The following is a 22,839-nucleotide window of genomic DNA, read 5'->3' on the forward strand; positions in this document are numbered from 1 at the left end:
CGAAAAGTATATTAATTGATTTTTCAATGGGAATTTAGATAGCTAAAATTTATTGTTTTATTTATTCTTGTGTATTTTTTTTTTGTTTTCTTTTAGGAACTTAGGAATTTCTCTTAGGAATAAATGAAAACGAGATGATTTCTGTATTGACAATTTGAGAGATAACAGCAGTTTATTAGACATTGATATACAGTGGATAATTAGGGCGATTAGGTTGGCTAGGTGATATCTGTAATACAGTAGTGATTACGACGTGCACAGCACAAAACATCGTTTCACATAATTTACATTCATCGAATTTATCTCGAGTATGTTATCTTTTTCTTTCTTTTTTTTTCTTTTTCTTTTTTTTTTATCTTTCTTTCCCGTTTTACTTCGTACACTTCGTTAGCGAGATTTTGCGTTTACATATACAATTAGACGAGGAGATTTTGATCTTTGAATGATTACAAAGATTTTCTCCTACTATAAAGTGTCTAATCGATTATTCTCTGTATTTTGGAAGACGTGTGATTTTGCTGTTAATTTCGTTTTATCGACTTATATATAACGTTGAATCGATAATTAACTCGATAATGAGCTTGAGAATCATACACAGAGTGATTAATCGAGAGAAAAAGCAATTGACATTATCATTGTCGTTATACTTGTGCCAATTTCTTCATATTTTTGTTTCTTTTCTTTTTTTCTCCAATTTTTTATCTTTTTCTTTTCTTCAGACAATAACAAGTATATTGATATATTAGTACATCGCTTAATATACTTATTATATTGATATTGATATCAATATTAATATTAATAGATGCAGATTTTACAAATGCAAAAATGATTGTGTTAATAACGTGCGAGTGCATTGTGCATAGGTGCATAGGTGCATAGGTGCATAGATGCATAAGTGCATAAGTGCATAAGTGCATAGCGTGCGAGATAGATCGGAAATAAATCAGTTAAAGATGTACAGTGTTGAAATAAAATTTTCTAAAGAAACAAAAAATCAACGAAGAAGCATAAAACCAATTGTAATTAATCGTGATAAATCTTTTTCTCTTTTTTTTTTTATTTTTTGCATTTTTCACCATTACCTTCTTCGTAGTAAATGCGAAATGATTTATTTATTATTAATGTAAATTTATGATTGATTGATTGATTGATTGACTGATTAATTGATCGGTTTTTCTTTTTTTTCAAGAAACTTGGCACAAGGATAATGTACAACCGTTTTTGTTATTGTAAAACATCATTAGAACAAAGTTCTTCTTTCCCTTTTTTCTTAGTTTTCCTTTTGTTTTCATTTTTCTTCTTGATTAACGAGATGAATTTTTTTTAATGCCATTCGATCGCTCGATCTATTCACGCAAATTTACAAAATGAATATTTTGGATTTAATCGTCTATTCTCTTCTTCATATAAATATATCATTCTTTTTTCTTTATTTTATTTTTATGTATTTATTTATTTATTTATTTATTTGTTTTTCTAATAGCCATCAGTTTTTTCACATTAATTACTCTTTTCTGAATGTTGCATTGTATAACGGGTGAATAAATTTACGGACAAGAACAGTTTAACAACAACTATTATATGATTGCTTGTATGTGTCTATGTGTGTGTGTGTATGTGCATACATGTGTGTGTATATACGTGTGGATGCATATCTATTTTTTCGTCTTTTTATTCTTTACAAGGTATCGGTGGATTTGTTTGTATTTTTATTCTTTTATTTTTTATCTTTTTTTTTCTATACTATATTTCTCTTTTCTAATCAGTTGATATCGAATCTTCAAAAATACAATTTGCCATTTACTAGCATATCATAGTTCTATAGTCGTAGTTATTATACAGTGTGGGTTAAAAGTTCCCAAGAGTTTGTAGTTTCACAATGTAAAGAAAAAAAAGAAAACAGTTGAAAAGAAAATTAGTCTAAAAGATTTCAAAAAAGAGTAATTGATTTTTGAAACTTCCTAGAAGCTTTTGGCCCACCCTGTATGGGTATATATATATATATTTATATATATATATATATTTATATAATAATGGTACACTTTAGAGTCGAATCGATCAATGAATTTCTAGCATTCTTGGCATCGAAAAAGAAAAAAGGAAAAAAAGAAAAAATTTTCTCGATTTTAATCTACGTAATGGGTAATGATATCATTTTAATTGAGATCTATAGATCGTTGCACGGAAAAGAACGATCTTTGAATATTTTCATGTGTCTTTCTCTCTGTGTGTGTATTATACATAAATACATATATTTATTTATTTATTTATTTATTTATTTATTTATTATTATCTTTGTCGCGTTAATTACATCTAGATATTTTTTGTAAATTTTTGTCTTTTTTCCTTTTTTTTTTAATTTATTTTTTACTTTGTTCTTTTTTTTTTTTTTTAATTCACTTATCTTTAGTCTTGAATTACTCAATATTGGCGAGTGAGTCGAAATCTGTAGAATTATTCGTTTTGAACTGTTGTCCAATAAATGAAAGTTTAATAAAATGAAAAAAAAAATAAAATTTTATTTCATTGTTCTTTTTGGTTAAAAAAAAGAAAGATAACATTAAAAATTCAAAGAAATTAGTTTTGTATTATATCAGATTTTAAAGTCATAAATTTACACACATATATAATCTTTTTTTTTGTTATAAATAATAATCACTTTGCAATAACAAAAGAAATTAAATGATCAATCTTTAAAAGTTTAAACAATCGAACTTCTGACAACCATTCATGCGAATATTTGAAAAGCATGTACTTTCATGGGTTTGTGTTTTGTATTTTAAAATTGTCTCAACACTAAATATATATATATATATACATATTATATTATATATATATTTGTTTATATATATAATATATATGTTTTGACATTTATATTTTTATATATATATATATATAATTCATTACACTTTGTTTTGCTCGAACTGTTCAACAGTAAACAATAATATTATATAATTACGTCAGTATATAATATAATAATAAATGCAGGATATATTCCATATTCGATATTTTTTTTTCTGCAAACGATTCGATAAATAACAATATTCTTTTCTCTTCGTAATCGATATTTATATAACAAAAATAATGCACAGCATCGATAACTATACTCTAAGCAAGAAGCCACGAGTTATAAACGTATTTATTTATGTAATATTTAATCATTGTGGCATTTCGTTCGTAAATTCTTTTTTTTTTTTTAATCCTGATATCTCTCTATATAATAGGCATAGTTAGTTAGTTGATTAGTTATTTATTTAATTACTTTACTCATTTGCGATTCGTTGTAACTCGTACAACACAATAACAACAACAACGACGATTCAACGCATATAATAATTGAAGTGCAAGCGTAACGCAATTTATATTATGACGCTTAGATCATTTTTATTTATTTTTTCTCAGATATTTTTATAGGTATTTGACGAATTTATAATTGAAATTAATTTCTAGTTTCTAATTGCTTAAATGTGCAAGCGTAACGCAATTCGTGTGTTTACATCTTTTTTATATTTTTATTCGTACGTTTTTGATTTTTCTCGAATGTTTAGATCTTACGAATTTAGAATTAACATTCATTTCTAATAGATTCTAATAAATGAATCGAATAGAAGAGTTGGAACGTGCATCTTCATATATATTGACGTTGTTATTGCTTTGATCTATCATAAATGAATTCTTGCAATTAATATACTTCCATCTTTTGTTTCTATTACCTTTTTTTATATGTATGTATGTTTGTATGTATGTATGTATGTATGTATATATGTATGTATTTATTTACATACGTGGTTTAGAAAGAAAGAGATAGAGAGTAAAGTGAAAATCTGATATATATATTTTTTATTTATTCATTTCTTTATTTTATTTAACTTTTTATACGGCCGGAAATATCTACTTTGTTGTAACTTGACATTTTTTACTTTTTTTTTTCTTTTGTAATTATTTTCATGGATATGCTGTGTACTTCTCTTACAGAACTAAATATCTTAAATACTATGAGTATCTTTTAACCGTCGTCAGTTTGTTGCTTTTTTATATCTTTTTCTTTCTTTTTCTTCGTTTCATTTAGTTATTGTTTTTATTTATTTTTTTGTTTCCCCATGCGTTCACACTTGCGTTAACAACTTGCAATCTTTCTTCGTACGCTATTAGTTTCTTAATTTAAACAATGATGTCAACACTTATAAACGAATTATGTTAATACCTATTGCCCTAAGGAACGATTAAGAAATCGTTCGGTGCATCAGGCTCGAATTTAAAGCTTAATATATTTACTTATTTCGTTTTTAATAAATAACAACAATATATATATACATAAAATATCTAATTTAATTTTTTTAAATAAAATAAAAAACGATATAGAAAAAATTTAATCGCAATGAATAGTTTCTCGATAGAAAGATCATTTTTTTGTCAAAAATGATACTAAAATTAGATTTTTAAAAATGATCGAAAGTGATCATAATTTAGCTGATTATTCTATAAAAATAAAAAAGAAAAAATAAAAGAAAAGAATAGAATAAAATAAGGCCGCATGCATCCGTCCGTATTAACGTATGTTTCTTACCAATAACATTCCATGAATTATGCAAATTTGAGTTTTGACCGCGCGAGTTTTGTACACGTCTAGATAAACATCATTCGTCAATTTAGTTTTCTCGATAATGAACGATTTAGATCAATCGTCGCTCGCACGGTTTTATTCGTATCGATAGGATGAATAGATAAATGAGAAAGATCGATCGATCGATTTTATTCTAGGCAGGTAGCTTAGAGATCATGACCCAGTCGATCCATCTCAGCCAATAAGAAATCAACGTCAGCTTCTGTCACTGCAGCACTCGAAATGATATTTCTAAAGAAGTTGGGTCTCCTATCATCGGGTTGATAACCAACCATCAATGTACCAGCTTGCATCATACGACCTTTCAGGATCGGGCAGATCTAAGGACGATTAATTTTATTTATTTTTGTTGTTGTTATTTTGTAAGAACATATTTCTCTTTTTTAAATCTTTATTCGTTCGTCTCTGAAAACTTACTTCTCCCAAAATCTTTTCTCTTTCCGGTCCATGCGGCATATTTCTAACGCGCGTTGGCAAATACCAGAAACATACGTTCACCATTTCAGGCTCGAGAATCAAGTAGTATCTGTCTGGCATTTGTTTGATTCGTCTGACCATGTATTCTGTTAGTTCCATTAACCTGTCCATGTGTTTTTCAAAACCTTCCGTACCCTATCGTACAAGAGAAAAGATTTGTCATCGATTTGTACGATTATTCTTCAATTAAATTTCTTCATTCCTCGTATACATATATAAACGGATATATTTTTTATTTTTTGACTTACTTTAGCTCGCCATTGTAGCCAGAGTTTGAAAATGTCATTGTGACGACCGCATTGAATAACTTTGTCGCCGGTATCATATTGTACATCATAGAGTTTATCAGTCATGAATAAGTATTCCGCTGACATTTGATTACAGCTAATTAATAGACCCTATAATCGAAAAAAAAGAAAGATAAAAATGTGACACGTTGGAGTATCGTAGAGAGGTTGGCCGTTCATTTTCATGTGATAAAACGTCGTCGAGGTAAATTTACAGAGTTGTCGAGAGACGAGAAGGGTTGGTGGAGAGGAGAGGAGAGGAGAGGAGAGGAGAGGAGAGGAGAGGAGAGGAGAGGAGAGGAGAGGAGAGGAGAGGAGAGGAGAGGAGAGGAGAGGAGAGGGAAAGAGAGGGGAAGGAAGAGTAAAGAGCTGCTTGCCTGGATCGATACGGGTGTTTAACACATGCGCAAGAGAAGGGAGTTACACCGGTATTGAATTTACAAAATGGCGGGGGTTTACTCAAACCACCTGGATATTCCACCATTTCGTTTTTCGACTACCTGTTAAACGTTGGGAAATTAAATGGTAATTAGGGAATAAACGCCATTTTGTCTCGGGTGGATTAATTCTAACTTCTTATTAAGGTTTTGTCGAATGGATTTGGTAATTAGGCTTTTGGATTACGGATGATACATATATAAACGCATACCATTTGTACAATGAAACCATCTTCTTTTTTTTTTTTTGTAGAATTCATGAGAATTCTTTCGATAAGAAAATCGAGAGAGATAATTTCGTAATAAAGAAAAAAATTAATAATCAATCGGGAAACAACTAACTTTACGTTTTGTGTTCGAATAATAATTTCTTTTTTTTTTGTAGATAGAAGATACAATTTTGTAGAAAACAGAGTAACAACTGAACGCAAAACATTATCATTTTCTTGTGGAATAATTCGATAAGAAAGTTTGCTAGCAAGAAACGAACGACAGCAAGAGGAAGAATGATCTACAAAAGCAAGATGTGGTGCAGCCGGTGTACGGAATTTTAATATAGGAAGAAAAGGGGGAGAGGGAAAGAGAGAAAGAGGGAGAGAGAGAGAGAGAGAGAGAGAGAAAGGGAGGAAGAGAGAAAGAAAGAGAGAGAGAGAGAGAGAGAGAGGGAGGGAAGTGTTCGTGAAAGATAGAGAGAGAGAGAGAGAGAGAGAGTAGAGTTAGCAATAACTACGGTGTCTGGGTGGTTGCAAGGTAGTTGGATCGGAGGGATAGACCCTCCAACAATCCAGCGGCACTTCGTCGGCAGTTCGCCGACGGACTATGGCAACATATGTTATCTCTTAGTTTAATTAAATTCCAGGAGTGTGCGGGCACGTAGGTCCACCCCTTAGTATGGAATGCCATAGCGTTGTTATGTCATCGCCCTTTCCAATGGTATTCGAACACGTCAAATCTCACGTCGTTCGTCAGCAATTTCATCCAATCTTTTTTGACACCCACTAGATGGTTCTATTTTTTGTTTCTTTTTTTGTTTTCTTTTTTTATTTTCTTTCTAAGCCGTCAGATTTATCATAATTTTGATTTATATCTTTTAATATGTACAAGTATCCGTCGAATCTAATCGCGTCGATCGTATCAGTGATTTTATCGAATCGTTTTTTCAACACCTACACCTCCTACACACTACATTGTTTCATGTTTTTGTTCCTTTTTTTTTCTTTTGTCTTTCAATTCTTTTCAGAGTTATGTATTGTCTTGTTAGATTTGTTATAATTGTTTACTTACATCCTGTTTGAAGTGTATGGTCGAACATTGAAGTAAAGTTCCCATCAATTTGTGCGGATTCCACGTTACCGAGTCAGCCCTGTAGAAAATATATTCCAAATTGTTTATAGGAATTTCATGGGAGTGAAGTTTATCGAGTCTTAGGTCGGAACTATCGTTCACTTTGACGCATCCTATCTGGAAGCTGTCGAAGCGAAGTATATATATATATATATGTATATACATATGTATATAGTATATATATATGTATATAGTATATGTACATACATCGAGCCTGACTGAAAAAGCTCAGTTCAGTTAAGCTCAGCTGGCCGTCAAACTCTTATCCACTCCCATAGGGACCAATAGGGGATAAAATATGAGTTATCTTCATATGCCCTGTATTCCACTCTTCAGGGGTCCATCGATTCGAGAGAAGAGCTATTAATATAGCCACGGGATCGGATTTAACCCTCAGCTAACTTCACACACACCCCTCCGATAGGAGAAAACCTGCTATGTGTGTTGTGTAGTAACCCTTCTTAATCCAAGAGATCACGAAATACTAGAACCTGCCTTGATGGTGGTCTTTGACACCAATTTGTGGCTTCGTTTATACGTTAAACCGATCATTAGGACAAATTAAATGTCTCGAGGAATTTTGATTATCTATTAATTCATTAATTTAAATTTATCGACGAATTTCAATATTAAAATATTTGTCGAAGTGATTTAAAACGTGAGTCTGATGAAAATTTAATGTATTCTATTATTTAATATATATATATATATATATATATATATATGTGTGTGTGTGTACCTATGTGCATGTATGTATATATTTCAAATCTGTTTCGTTGACAAATGTTATCGTTCCTTTTGCAAATGACACATATAACACATCATACTGACCCTTTATGCCCTTTTAACTATACTGTGAATGATTCAAGGACACTTGAAATACCCTGAAAGAGACTCATGTCGTCGACAGACCACTATCCATTTGTCACTCTTCACTTTCCTCTTGGATGCACGAATTTCTTGTCCCATGTTAGCTCAAATCTTTCTTTTCTTTCTCTATTCTCTTTTTCCTTTTTTATTTGATTGTTTTTCCTTTGATTTTTCCCGTGATTTATATCGTTTTTTCTATTTATTAATGTTGCTTAAAAAATTCTATTCTACAGCGATCTTTACTTTTTTTTTTCGAACCTATCAGGATGAAATGTAAAGAAAGAAGAAAATTTCTTTTCGACTAAGCAAATCTAAGCTTTCGTAGAACCGTGTATAATATAAAGCTTCAAGTTGATTAATGCGATTCGCAGCTGGGGTTGGCGCTTGTAACAACCCTCTCTCTTTCTCTTTCCCTCTCTGTCTGACTCTCTTCTCAAATTCGTTCCTCATGCCAATTCCAAAAGCTACGTGGAACATGAACACGCATACCGTACGTATTCGTTAGTATTCGACTACTAATTACCATAATTATCATTGAAGCATTAAATGGAAAACATAAATTTAGAGCTTCGATTACAGCCTTTGCACACATCTATTCTTTGTTATTCAGACCGATATAATTACCATAATTATTACTACCTAACATTTTATATAATATAAAAAAATATGCTAATAAATATTTAAAGAAGAAGAAGACAGAAAAGAAAGAAATAATAATAAAATAAAATGAAACGGGATAAAACAAATATTTCTAGAAAAATTCTAATATCATGCATTGTATCAAAATCATTCTATGGAACAATTTGTACGTTGTAGAAGGAAAAAAAATTCTTCGCGATGAGAAGAAGTTAATAGAGATTGGGTGGGGTATGGAAACGAGGACAAAAAGAAGAAAAGAAAAGAAAAAAGGAAAGAAAAAATAAAAACAAAAAAATCTCAGAACTTATTGTCAGATATCGTGTCTATTATTTGATGTCCTCCAACCTGTCTTGCTTGGAAGACCTTTTACTCGTAATCATTTGTGACTTTTTGACATAGCGACGAAATCACAGTAGTTCCTCTTTTCGAAACGATTTCCTACGTACATCTACATGCTATATGAAACAGAAAGAGAGAGAGAAAGAGAGGGAAAGAGAGATAGAGATATATACAAATAGAGATAGATAGATAGATAGATAGAGAAAGAGAAAAGGACAGTGAATGAGTGAGAAAGAAAGAGAGGTAGGTCCCTTTGTACGAGTTTAATCCAGCATTGTCGAGGCACAGGCTTTTATTTCAAGCTCGCGGAGGAGGATGGTGTACAGCACACGGATGCTGTGGCGCGTCAATATAAGAGGAGAGTTCTGTTCTGCAAATGCGCTCCAGGGAACCGATCCAGCTGTTGCTCGTGCCATGGACTTTCTCTTCTTCTCGTTTGCCATTTTAATCAAGACCTTCAGGAAGGAAGTACCGACTGACAGTACAGTCCATTCCAAAAGAAAGAAAGAAAGAAGGACAGCATAAAAAAAAGAGAAAGAGAACAAACCTTTCAATAACCAGAATAATCTTCTTTTATCGATTATTAAATAAATAAAAAAAAAAGGAAAAAGAAAAAAGTAGAAACGGATGTACATCGTTCGTATTAATAAAATTAATTGAAGAATTCGAAAAATATTGCGAATCGAATTTTGAAGAGTTTTATTAAATTAACAAAAAAAAGCAAACAAATAGTAGATCGATTAAATTTATTTTGATATTTATATTGCACATATAGGATTTATTCATAAAAATTATTAAAGAAAACAAATATATATATATACATATATATATCTGTGTATGTACTGACAATTTTTTACTATTTATTGGCACAACGACGAACTCTCATTTTATATATTCGTAGGAGCATGTGCAGGATTTCAATTTTTAAAAGCAAGAGAGAGAGAGAGAGAGAGAGAAAAGCGAGAGAGGAGACCTCGTGCTACATTTTTTTAGGGTCACGGACTGTCTGTTATCGATTTGAGGGATACAGATGCGCTCAGATGCAAATCGTGGATTAATCTCGGCATCCCTATCGTTCCCAGCCGCTGCTTTCAGTTTGAACAAAACACAATAGCACGAAAATACACTGACCCTCATCGTATCGAACTATGAAACGTAGATAGAAATTTCTCTTACATATGTATGTTCGTTCGTATTCAATCGATAATTATGTTTTTAAAATCAATTATTACTCGGTACGATTACACGTGGTAAATTGTTTCGAGAGTTTTTCTTTTGAAGAATCTTTTCCAGATGCTCTTAGCGGTCGCTAAGATTTTTTACGATATATTTTATAGCAATATGTTGCATATATACGTGATATCTTTTGATCCTTGCATTTAGGTATTATCATGCGATATCATGTATATGTATATATATATATATATACATATATTCAGGATCTTCCTTAAAACCCTATAAGTATTGATTTTTTTATTCTATATACTCCGCTAAGCCTTGATTTCTTTTTTTTTCTTTTTTGAAGCCTAAGGATCCATAAAGCTAAGCCCTTAGCCGAACTATAATAAAACTCGTAGATCAAGTCGGGTAGGCCTTATATAAAAAGTTAGAAATTCTGTTGTTTAGGACTCACCGTTCGATGCCAGTCAATCTTGGATGTCTATATTTTCGAGATAGAAGTAAACCGCCGCCCCAAGCTGCCTGTAAAAATAAATAAAGGAAAAATGAAATGAAAAAGCGGAAGATGTATTTTTTGAATACATATAAATATCGCGAGAAAGTGAAACTCGATATATTCACGTTTAAATGGTCGTTTAAGTACTGACTTATAAATCCGACGTTTTCCCAGCTTTCCCGCGAGCAATTTGATTTGAATTCAACAAGGGTGACTCTATTCGACAGATTCTCCGTTTCTCACATTTATTATTTACGTTAAGGCTCTTTCGTAACTTGGCATTTAGGTATTATCTCGTGCGAATTATCCTGAATAATTCGTATTTGATCGACAGATAGGCAGACAGAGAGACAAACAGACAGACAGACAGACGGACAGACGGACAGACAGATAGATAGATAGATCAATAAATAGATTGAAATTTTACTCACATCTATGTGAAGCCAAAGCTTGTATTTCTTGCAAATATCAGCTATTTCTGGAATTGAATCGAATGCACCGATCACGGTCGTCCCTGCTGTTGCATTTACGAAGAATGGTATGTGACCTTTAGCCTTGCGTTCTAGGATAAGTTCCTCCAATTTCGATGGTATTATTCGACCACGTTCGTCGCTTGGTACCATAACGCAATTGTCGGTACCCAAACCGCAAACAGCAGCGCACGATTTCACGGAATAATGGCACTGATTTTCAACAAGATAATATTACACATTTCAAAACAAGGAAATGTTGGAAAGATTAAATGAGAGCCGAGTATAAAGATTCGATTTGATTAAAAAAAAAAAAAGAAAAATAAAAAGAAGAAAGAACGATCGTACCTGATCGGACGTAAACATAACGAGTTGACCTCCTATCGAAGAAAGACCACGTTCTTTGTACGAGGGAAACATTTTATGTCTCGCTGCTAGGAACGCATATAAATTGCTGATGGATCCACCAGGTGCTAGGATCGAATCGCCGCAATTCCAACCGATCAATTCTCTCATCTTTTGTAGAACAACATTTTCCATTAATATGAAAACCGGGGCGATCTCGTAAGTGAACATGTTTGTATTCGCCGTCGCCGTCAACCATTCGCCGGCCATCGACACCAAGTCAAGACCGCAGGACAGTTGATTGAAGAAATGTGGATGTCCTTTTATAGTAAAAAAAAAAAAATATATATGAAGGAAAGATATCTTTTATAATCAATATAAATTCGTGGATAGATTGGTCAATTAATTTTATTAAATTAATGACTTTCTTTCATAGAAATCAAGTTTTCTTCTAAGTAACGATCGTGATTGCTTCAAATGGTATTAGATGTTAATGACACTTAATGACACTGCTCTAACTCTGGCGTAATTAATAATTTTGACAGGGCACGTGCTAAAAAACTTTTTTACCCTAGGTGTCAACCCTAATCTATATGTTCTCATGGACACTGGCAAAGGTTAAAGGTATATGGAAGAGAGAGAAGAGAGAGAGAGAGAGAGCTTTAAGCTCCTCGCTGAGTACGTTGTCATCCGCTTGGCTGAACATCGTGCACGGATCAAGTCTAATGCTTCTGTTTGATGGGAGTCTGCCTTCTGGTGTAACCAGGGGTGTGCCTACGACCATCACTATTGCATATACATTGTTAGTTGTATGTACTACTACGTATTCTCCCTTCAGTATCTCATTCTTCTCGTATCTTTCATTGTTGTTGATTTTCTTTCGCTTTTTTAAAACAAAAGAAGTTTTCTACAATGATCTTGCTAAATGCGTTCATAGTACTTACTTACTTGCTTATTTTCTTTCGTTTTTCGTTGAACACTGATTCGCTATTTGAATTTGTTCTTTTCTTTTCTCCTTCTTATTACGTCAGCAATAGGAACGTTTTCACGTGCGATAATATTGGTAGTAAGAATCTTTTAATCTTATAGTATTAGCCAAGTAGATTGACGTTTGACAGGATCCTTTTTTGGGATGTCGGATGTTAGCCACACCCTTCTTTCGAATCCGAGTAAAGTGACGTTAAAGTCTGTCGAAGATAATCTCACGAGATTTTTTCTTTTCCTCCCTCCTTCCTCTTCTATCTTTTTCTTCTTTCTTCGAATGATTATTAGAAAAAAAATATCTGCACGTTTGTTACTTGACTCGATATATATTGCGATCGAGCATTTGCACAAATGCGCTCGGGGATAATACATTTGAAATTGTGTTTAGAGTATTGATCGTAAAATTTGATAGTATATTTTTTTCTTCTTCTTTTCTCTCGTAGAGAGAATACGTCGATAGGACTGGTTCGATAAAAAGTCACCCTCAAAATGTGATATCGTGCAATGGTATTCGAGCCGTTTGTCGCGCTGTTATTCGCAATTATCTTGGTCTGGAGATCGTGGCACGCGTCCGGTTTGGGGAGAAGAAAGATTTCCCTCTCTCCCTCTTTTGTCTCTGTCTCTCTTTTTCTTCCGATTTTTTCTCCTTTTCTCTCTTTAGTTTGACGACGACATCGAACGGTGAACATGGTCGAAAGTCTAAGGGTGTAGTAGGGTCGATGGTCCGAAGCGCCCGCATTTTGCGCGTCACACGCGTCGCTGCTCGACTAGATTGTTTGCAGAGGCTCTCAAACTGTACGTTCTTCGTGGTAGGATAGATGCAGGAAAAGCAAACATGGATTATACCAAATGCGCGAGATAAGCCGATTTAAGTCTAACTGTAGTAAAATGTAAATTTTCTTCTCTACCAAGGAACGCACGTTTCGGTAGTTGATATTGATTTTTAGAGAAAATTTCTTGTTTTTTTTTTCTATTGAAATTACATTTTGACTTCTTAAAACTTTGATGTTACTGATTAATCTTTAAAAATTCCTAGAAAAATTTGCTCGTATCTTCATTAGAATAAATTGCATGTATTTATCTAGTAATCTAGTAATACTAAGAGTTGAAAATCTTAATAGGAAAATTTTTTATTGAAAAATGTCATATTTCTATTGGAACAATATATACATATTTTTGTGAACAAATGAAAATAATTAAAAAAGAGACAGACAGTATATCACTGATTTAACACAAATGAATATTGTGCAAAAATTGTTTACGTAAAAGTCCGAATTCTCTTATCGAGAATCATTTGATAAGATATATAGGAAATTGTTTCTTTCGGTCCTATAGACAAGGCAACGATTAGAGTCTCCCGTGGAATCATTTTCCAACTAATTTACTCTTGTCTTTCGTTGTGTGCCTGAAAGAAACCGAGTGGCTTCGTAAGCCACGAGGAGAACCTGTTCGAAGCAGACCCCTCTAGTGATATATTAGAACTCAGGATTTGTATGAAGAGAAGTGTGTAACCCTGGCTTAACGTTAATGCTGTATAATCAATCATATCGTTCAAGAAGATGGAAAACACTTGGCGAATTTTCAAACGAATAACATTTTTGCAATTATTTTATTTTTCCTTTTCATTTACCTATATATTAATGAGCAAGTTGACGCTAAGAAAAAAGAAATAAGTGAATAAATGATAAAAATGGCAACTATTTTTTTAATCTTTTTTCTACTGTTCGTTCTCAATTATCATCTTCTTTTGCGTTTCATTCGTATTAATGAGCAGGTTGATATGAAAATAAATAAATCAATAATAAAAACGGTAAGGAATTTTTATCGTTTCATTGTTTGTTTCTGAAAATATTTTTTGTCTGAATTCCACAAATAGCTATCGATACTAATTTAAATTCTTTAGCTGTTATACTCTCCAACGTTTTCGACGTTGGAGAATCGCAAAAGGGGCCTTTTCCCTACGAACTGTATCGTTCTAGTCATCCCCTATGCTCACCCCTATTTACCGTTTTACCCTACTCTCTCTCCACCGGGGGAAAATCGTGTAGAAATGGCTCTTAATTACACCGATCTTATAGAATTCGCCACCCTGTGCCCAATGGTGCCACGTGCGTTGACACTGTCGAGGGTATTTTTTTTACATTTAATTTTTTTTTTGTTTAGGTATGACCTGCATTTTCTTTTTGCCTTCGAATTTCTCCACTTGATTTTGCAATTAATATCGATACATTAATCGTTTATAATCTCTTTTTTTTTCTCGCCATACACATGATTTTCATTTAATCGGGATATTTTAATTATTTATAATTTTTTTTATCGATTGATATTTTCATTATTTCTCCTATTTCTTATTTCTTTTTTTGTTTCAATATTCTTGTATTTAATAGGTGAATATCAATTGGTTACAATTCTCGTTTATTAATTTTTAATTCGTTATCGTATTTATTTGCGACAAGTATCATGTAGTTAGTAGCAAATAAAATTTGGGTTAAGTCTTTAAAGAATTGTATAATCTCTTCTCAAATTAGAAACTTGCCAAATGGAAGACAACTGTTTCTTAGCCAAAGTTTTTTAGCCTGAAGGTATTGAAGAAACTAGAGTATTCGTTTTCAATAATAGGCAAAATGTAGATCGAAGAAGAATAGAAAGAATATTTTGTAGTTTCGATTTTAGGTTGCACTCACGTACATACATACACCACAAAGTTTAATCCTAGTTACATTTGAACTACTTTCAAGTGGAATAAGGTAGAACGTATTCAGCCGACGGATAATAAGTTTCACAATTCACATAATCCAATGATTTTAAAAATTCGACATATAGCTTGCAAATAATTTATGATCACAAAAACAAGAGAAAGAAAGACAAATAAAAAAGAAAACAAAAAAAAGGTATGCGTTCTTTACGTATCTTTATATTTTATGTATCTCTTTGTAAAATCTTATCGAACTGTTAAGTTTGATCGATCGAAAATGCCAGACGGATTCTATCATATTTCATTTTAAAATCCTATGTGAAGGTAGCTTTACGGACTCTTTCGGTGTCATTATTTCTGACCTTGATCTACTTGCTCACGCATGTTCGAAGATGAAAAGGATTCCTTCGTCAATTTCTTTCTTCGGTGCATATATTTTTTTTCTTTGTCTTACGTTTGCAAAGTACCTATCAAAGACAACCTTAATAATATTTCTAATCCCTCTTCAATCAGTTTTAATTTTTTTCAAGATTTTTTATTCACAATTTTCTCTCTTTCTCCTTTCTTTCACCATGATATTAAATTTTCGATATTAGTATAAAAAAAAATATATATCGAAAAATTTATCCCACAATACAACAGTAGGAAGTTAGGAGAAAAAAGATAGATAGATAGATAGATAGATAGATAGAGAGAATAAGAAAATCCGAGGGTACTCTTTCTCGATACTTGCCAGCACATAATCTAATAACGAGTTTTTGTCAGCACGTATATCAACGTACACGTGCCCTACGATAGCAGAGAGGGATGACGTTTCCATCCATTCCCACTCCACCCTCTCAAACTCTCTTGGCATCGTTCGATCGCACAGAGAGACGACGTTGGACAGATTTCTGGCCTAACTTTGGTTAGGTCTCTCTTCTATTGTGCATTAGCATCCATTCAGCTTGGTAATCGAATCTTCTGGAGGAGATTTGGCGAACTTTGTGGTTCTCTACATTGCTGGTTGACTTTCTAAACGTTATTAGGATTCTCGAAATTAAATCTATTTTGTCCTAATTCTCATTTTTATTTTATCAATATTCCTTATAATTTGTAAGGTTTTAAATTTATAAAAGATGCTTTAATCCTCGTAGTTTATTTTTTCTCAATATATTTTTTTTCCTATTTTTATCCTAAATGTTCTAAATTGTATATGTGCGTGTGTGTGTGTTGATGAGTACCCAGGATCATTTTATTTTTTACAAATATCTCATTTACCTCTCATTGTTCGTAGTTTCATATTTTTTTAATATCTTTGTTTTTTTTTTATGGTGAATGTGTCAGGGGTGTTAGGGAATGTCCGGAAGTATCTTTTTAGCAAGCTTATCTTCGTCGTCTCCCTCCCATAGGCAACTTCGCCGTATGCTAAATTGAATATGAAATTATGTGGCTTATCACCCTCGTGGATCGAGAAGGATGATAGTGGTTTGAAGCATATTCGGTCGTTCTCATATTTCTTTTTATCTCGTCTCACGTTTTTCCTATCTTAATCTTCCTATAAATTATGTTCTTATCCCGAAGAAAAAAGTGATAACTATGTTCTTCGGCACTACGTCAATACTCGTTCTTTTTTCGTTTTTGTAACATTAAGAAAAAAATAAAAAATATTTAAAAAGGACCGAATCATACAGGGACAAAAATCGATTGCTCCTCGATCTCATTTCTTTTTTCTTTCTTTTCACATCGTAAGAAAGTTTTGATGCACGAAAAATAAATCGGTAAAAAAAGTAATTGAGTTTTAAAATCATCGTAGAGACTTTCCTTTCATTCTGTAGAAAATGATCGTATGAAATTGACTTACCCGTTCTCACTTGATACTTTAATGTCGTCGAACAGTCGATCAGTAGTTGTTGCAAAGTCAGACCAGTGTCGGGTATCTCAAGATCAAGCAAACGAATCATTTCCGATGGATGACGAAAATCTAGGACCTTAGCGTTTCGATCGTTCGTTGCTTTGATGTAATCCAATAGGATGTCCACGACCTTCATCAAGAACTCTTTCGTCGCTGGATAACTTTCGGCATTGTGAGGCAGGATGTCTAGGATTGAGATAAAAAAAAAAGAAAATTGAAATACACCAATTACGATGAAACTGCGTTAAAAATTAATTTCCATTAATTTGGATAGAATCTCTGAGAAATAAATTTATGCCTAAAGTGTTCTTTATTTTTTTTTCTTTTTCTTTTCTTTTCTAGGATCTAGGAAACAAAAAAAAACAAGAAAAAAACATTGATAAAAACGCAAGTATGATATCTCTCTACTTGTTATAATCAAGTGAAATCTCTTCGATGATTAAAATAAACGATAAATCATTTTATCGTCACCCATTAGTCGGCGCTCGTTGCATACGTAATATTCGACCTACCATCGAGTTCATTTTGTTCATCCTCGTTGAATGACACGTATTTCAAATGATTTCACCTCATCAAACAATTGAAAGTATAGACCTATTTTGACACACTCTCACTTGTTTGGTGGGATGACATCATCTTCGTCTTCTTCTTCAGATCTTCGATTTGCATCTTCCTCAATTTTCTTTTCGCATATTTCAGAGAGAGAGAGAGAGAGAGAGAGAGAGAGAGAGAGAGAGAGAGAGAGAGAGAGAGAGAGAGAAATCTTTTTCTAAATAAATTCTAAAATTCTGAGCATATACATATTTATTGTATACGTACAGTAATATTTCACTCGATAGTTTCGTTTCATCCATCATCAGATCAGCAATACTTTCAACTATACATGCAATAATATGAGGCTTTTTTGTTGTAATTTTCTTTTTTACGATAGAATGGTTCGACAACAGTATTAGGAGGATTTCTTTAAAAAATAATAGGGAATGAAAAAAAAAAGAAAATAAAATATAAAATACGATGGATCGTTTGAATGTGCTTCTACTAAATCCTTGGTAGATTGGCCTGTCCTTCTATCTTAGGCTAACCATAATGTATCCCATAGAATAAAACACCCTTCTCGTTTTCCATTGCATTAACGTGATCCCTTGGATAAACACAGGTTATACTGACTTCGAAGTTGTCTGGGTGTTTGTGTATGTGTAGGCACTTTACACTTTTTAATTTATCATCATCATCATCATCATTATTATTGTTAATGTTATTGTTACTTTGAAAAATATTATCACTTCGATTCTATTAAAATCTGAACAATGAAGTTTATCGAATAAGTGCCGTGTGTGGTTATTATCATTATTATTTATAAGAGATCATCGTTAAAAATATTATCTAGAGTTTGAAAAATCGTTAAACATTTTTTCGAGGAAGCTACAAAATAAAAGAGAGAAAAAAAGACAGATAAAAAAAGGAAAAGAAGAGAGAGAGAGAGAGAGAGAGAGAGAGAGAGAGAGAGATAATGACTTTGAATATTCTTTGGAAACATTCACGTAGGTATATTCGAAAAGTATTTCTTTCAATGATCAAGAAGAAGGGTGCTGAATAATGCTTCCAATGTGAAAGTAAGGGAATATTGAACCTGATGGCGAATCGCTTTGAGCCTTTGGTTAGACAAGGGAAATCCTCGGCTTCCAACGGTTGGGATCCGGCTAATCCTACCCCATCAATCTAATGTCCAAATGCTATGCTCTCTCTCTTTCTCTCTCTCTCTCTCTCTTTCTATCTCTCTCTGCCTTTCTTTTCTTTTTTCCTCGAGGTTTATAGCACTTCTCAGAGTACAAATAAGGGAAGTAAATCGTTTCGTATATAACTGGCTAGATAAGAGATAAGAAAACGTTATTAATTCTTTATCAAGTCAAAGAAAAAAAAGAGTAATTGGATACAGTAATTGTATCTCTCCATAGCTAAATATATTATTATGAATTAATATATAGATTTAATTACGAGCGATTAATTATTGTTACATTTTTTTTACTTTTATTTAAAGATAAAGGAAATCGTATTATTAATTTTATTATAGTTATTGCTCGTTATAATCGTTTTGCACCAGATGTTTGTTTGGACCCTCAACGCTTCCTAACTTTAATCAAAATGATTCTTCTTAACGGGGGTTGTTATAAGTGGCCATTAGTTCTGGTAGTTCTGGCTATTTATAAACTGAGAAATTATGAGATCAATTTATAATTACAATATGGATCACTTTTGTATTACGAATTCGAACAAATTTGAAATATATGTATGTATATAATTGGTTCGTGACTATACATCCGTGAAAAGTGATTTTTCTGATTAGCATGAAAAAGAAAAAGAGAAAAAATGAATCTTTTGAAAATTTGAATATGGTGGTCACGTCACGTAGCAGATACCTTATCGCTATCCGACACTTCCCAATGTGCAAACAGGAGACGTAGACTGCAAAACCCTTCTACTCTTTGTACCCTGCGGCGTGTAATCTGTCCTCAGCCACTCGCCGCCTAGGAAACCTCTCTTCGGGCTGATTCTAAATCCTCTATTATTATGCACCCCTTCGATGAAGCCGCAAGCTTCACGAAATCACGACAATATTGTGAGCTACGCGGATTTTTTTTTTTTTCTTTGAAAAAGAGCATTGATTTTTTTTTCTAAGTGTTTGATATATTGTAATCCTTTAATGATAACTCGATTTTTCAAAATTGGCTTGTTATGTTGCTAAAAAAATTATGTTCGTACGGACATTGAGAAATTATATTCAGAAATATTGTGAGCTTCTCTTTAATGTGAGCTTGATATTTATGATTAGTCGTATTAATTGTTTTTAAATAGTTATTTATAAAAAAAGAAAATAAATTTATATGCTTGGACGAAAAGGATTATAGTTATATTGATTCGAAAAGCGTGATTAGAAGATTAGTAAATATTAATACTAATTGGTTTTAGACAAAAATCACTTTGCATGCATAAAATTGTACGTGCATATTATACGTGCGATTAGATAATTGTAGATATAAATGACGTATTTTGGTATAAAAATAATTAGGTTTTTCATGACTTACCCGAGTATTTGAGGTTACAGTATTCCCTGGAGAGGGAGTAGGTATTTTCGTTACTCATTAGTCTTGTGGGTGAGTGCGTCCTTGCAAAATTCTGCAATTATAAGAAAGAAGAAGAAAAAAAAAGAGAAAAAAAAAGAAGAAAAAATTGCATTCGTTATAATAAATCACAGATTATAGAATCTTCGGTTAATAAAATTATTCTTAAAATTTAAATTAGCAAATATTGTGAATCAGTGTAAAAATAATACTCTGATCTCTCTTGGTTTTATCTAGAAATAAATAAAATTGATTTAACATATCCCGTATATGAATAAAATTTTACAATAAATGAAATGACGACAAAGATTATCGATTAGGAAATGATGATAAAGATTATGATAAAATGATATGATGATGAGAACCGAGATACGGATGTCTTACATATAAGTATTCCTTGATTGCTGTGATTTTAGTGCCGATCATTTGCACATTGTCCATGTCTCTGCTTGTGTCCCTCGCTTCAGTCCCTACAACAGTCAAGTAAGATTTTCCGCTTCAGTCTTCGCTCGATTTTCGAGCTCGGGCTCGCCAAGAGAGATTATTCATTCATTCATTCATTTATTTATTTATTTATTTTTTATATTTATGGATTTATTATTTCGTTGATAATTTTTTTTTGTATTTGTTTGCAAGAAAGCGAGAAGAAAAAACGTAGAGAAGAGAGCACGACAGGCCGAGCGACCACAAAAAAGAAACATGGACAGAGAGCAGACCTTGTTCGGCTATAATAATTAATATGATCAGAAGAAGCTTCATTTTTTAATCAGTTCAAATTTATTGAGCAAGTTTACGAGCAGATTTTAGCTTTGCTCTCTGAACTGATCGTTTGATTTAAAAGAATTAATCGCATTTTCAATCTTCTAGAACTAAAAAGAGAATGGGAATATGGACGAGAGGATTTATTTATGAGACATGCATATAATTATCTAAAGTGAAATGATTTTAGTGAACTAATTAAAATATATTTATTCTTTTTTAATTAATCCTTAAATGAGAACAATTTCATTAATTGGAACGTACAATTTTTTCTTTTCTTATTTTCTTTCTTTGACATACAATTTTTTTGCTTTTTTTTGATTCATCTGTTCTACTTCTTTCCGTCGATATTATTTAAATAATTATTTACTTCATTACATTTGCACAAAGGATTCGTCTCGGGAATTTTAAAAACTATTTAAATACAATTTTTAAATGCACATATTAAAATACATTTACAAAATACAATAAATATAAATCCTTGAAATTAATCCTTTATAATTTATGGAATTTTATAATCTATTCAATTAATTACTCCCATTAAGAGATCATAAAAATTCTCTATTCAACAGTATTATCATTATTACTACAATTTAATACGCACAAGAAATTTCCATATGTAGGAACTTTAATTCTTAGAAAATAAATCCGTCCGTCCCATTTATGTAACACTACCGAATCAATAATTACCCCTATTCACGGACTAAACTATATCAACGGGCGATTCCTATCCTCTTTCATTCCGAATATTCATATGAAAAAGTAAGAAAATCATGCATTGAAATAAATGATTATTGTCACTTACAAAATACACTTATTAGCATATACTGAAAAAAAGCGTTAGCAGCTAGTTATATATATATATATATATATATATATATATATATATATATATATACAGAAAAAAAAGAAAAGAAAAGAAAAAATATATAATACATTAGAAAATAATAGAGAAATAATAGAAGAGTAAGAACTAACCTTACGTATCCTCCGTCAATTGGCTGTCCTTTTCTAAATCGTTATGTTCGATCGATGAAATTCGAAAAGGATTTCTTTGGAGGAAATCGTGGCACGAAATCGAGCTGACGATTCAAGAAACGACGATGACGACGACGACGACGACGACGACGACGACGACGACGACGACGAGTGTGACGATTATGACGACGACGACGACGACGACGACAATGATGACGACGACGACGACGACGACGACGACGACGATGGACTTCGGGGTGGTTTTCGAAGGGACTGGTTCGAGTCGAAAACTCCTGGACGACTCTCGAGCCTCGGCCTGACTCGGCCTGCGTCGAGTATGCCTGACCCAGTTTCCTCCTTCGAGTACGACCGACGCACGAGCGTGGGCATAGCAAAGACCAAGAGGGGGTTGTTTTTGCGTGGGCGTGGCTTCCACAACCCCTGTACTTAAGCAGAGAGATTGTTAAGGGGTGGATTCGACTGCGACGTATGCGAGGGCGGTTCCTACAGGCGTGTTCATATTTGGCCAATCCAATATCATTCTCTGACGTCATGCCACATCACACACGAATACAAATGCAAAAATACATATACGGACGTTTAGTATAAATGTATATTATCTACGTCCAACCCTTTCTTTTTTCCTTCCTAAAAAACCATCCTTTGATTTTTCTCTTCTTTTTCTTTTCGTTTGCTCGTTTGTTTCTTTTTTTACCCCTCCTCCTCTTCCTCTTTCTTTTTTTTTCTTTTCGCTTTTTTTCGTTTTCTTTTTTGTTTTTTCTTCTTTTTCAACTAGATGAATTATCAACCACCACGAGATTTTGTATATATATATATTTTTTTTCTATATTCTTTTCTAGCTTTTTTTTCGTCTTCTTTTTCTTTTTTTTTATTATTAATTAT

General features: G+C 32.5%; 1 protein-coding gene across 2 annotated transcripts; it reads right to left on the reverse strand.

Moving 5' to 3' along the window:
* Window positions 1-138: 138 nt before the first annotated feature.
* On the reverse strand, window positions 139-22,278 carry LOC127071099 (glutamate decarboxylase). Of its 2 annotated transcripts, XM_051009999.1 has the most exons (11): window positions 21,937-22,278; window positions 20,584-20,669; window positions 20,164-20,254; window positions 17,030-17,266; window positions 11,511-11,827; window positions 11,124-11,375; window positions 10,651-10,718; window positions 7,110-7,188; window positions 5,350-5,499; window positions 5,042-5,236; window positions 139-4,944 (listed from the first exon to the last, which is right to left on the reverse strand). In XM_051009999.1, the coding sequence occupies exons 2-11, from the start codon at window positions 20,638-20,640 to the stop codon at window positions 4,771-4,773; spliced, it is 1,620 nt and encodes a 539-aa protein (XP_050865956.1). In that variant the 5' UTR covers window positions 20,641-20,669; window positions 21,937-22,278; the 3' UTR covers window positions 139-4,770. The 2 variants fall into 2 exon arrangements, with proteins under 2 accessions (XP_050865956.1, XP_050865957.1); XM_051010000.1 differs by lacking the exon at window positions 20,584-20,669 and having other exon boundaries at window positions 21,937-22,277.
* Window positions 22,279-22,839: the final 561 nt, after the last annotated feature.

The sequence above is a fragment of the Vespula vulgaris genome, chromosome 20 (genome assembly GCF_905475345.1).
Source record: "Vespula vulgaris chromosome 20, iyVesVulg1.1, whole genome shotgun sequence".
NCBI lineage: Eukaryota > Metazoa > Arthropoda > Insecta > Hymenoptera > Vespidae > Vespula > Vespula vulgaris.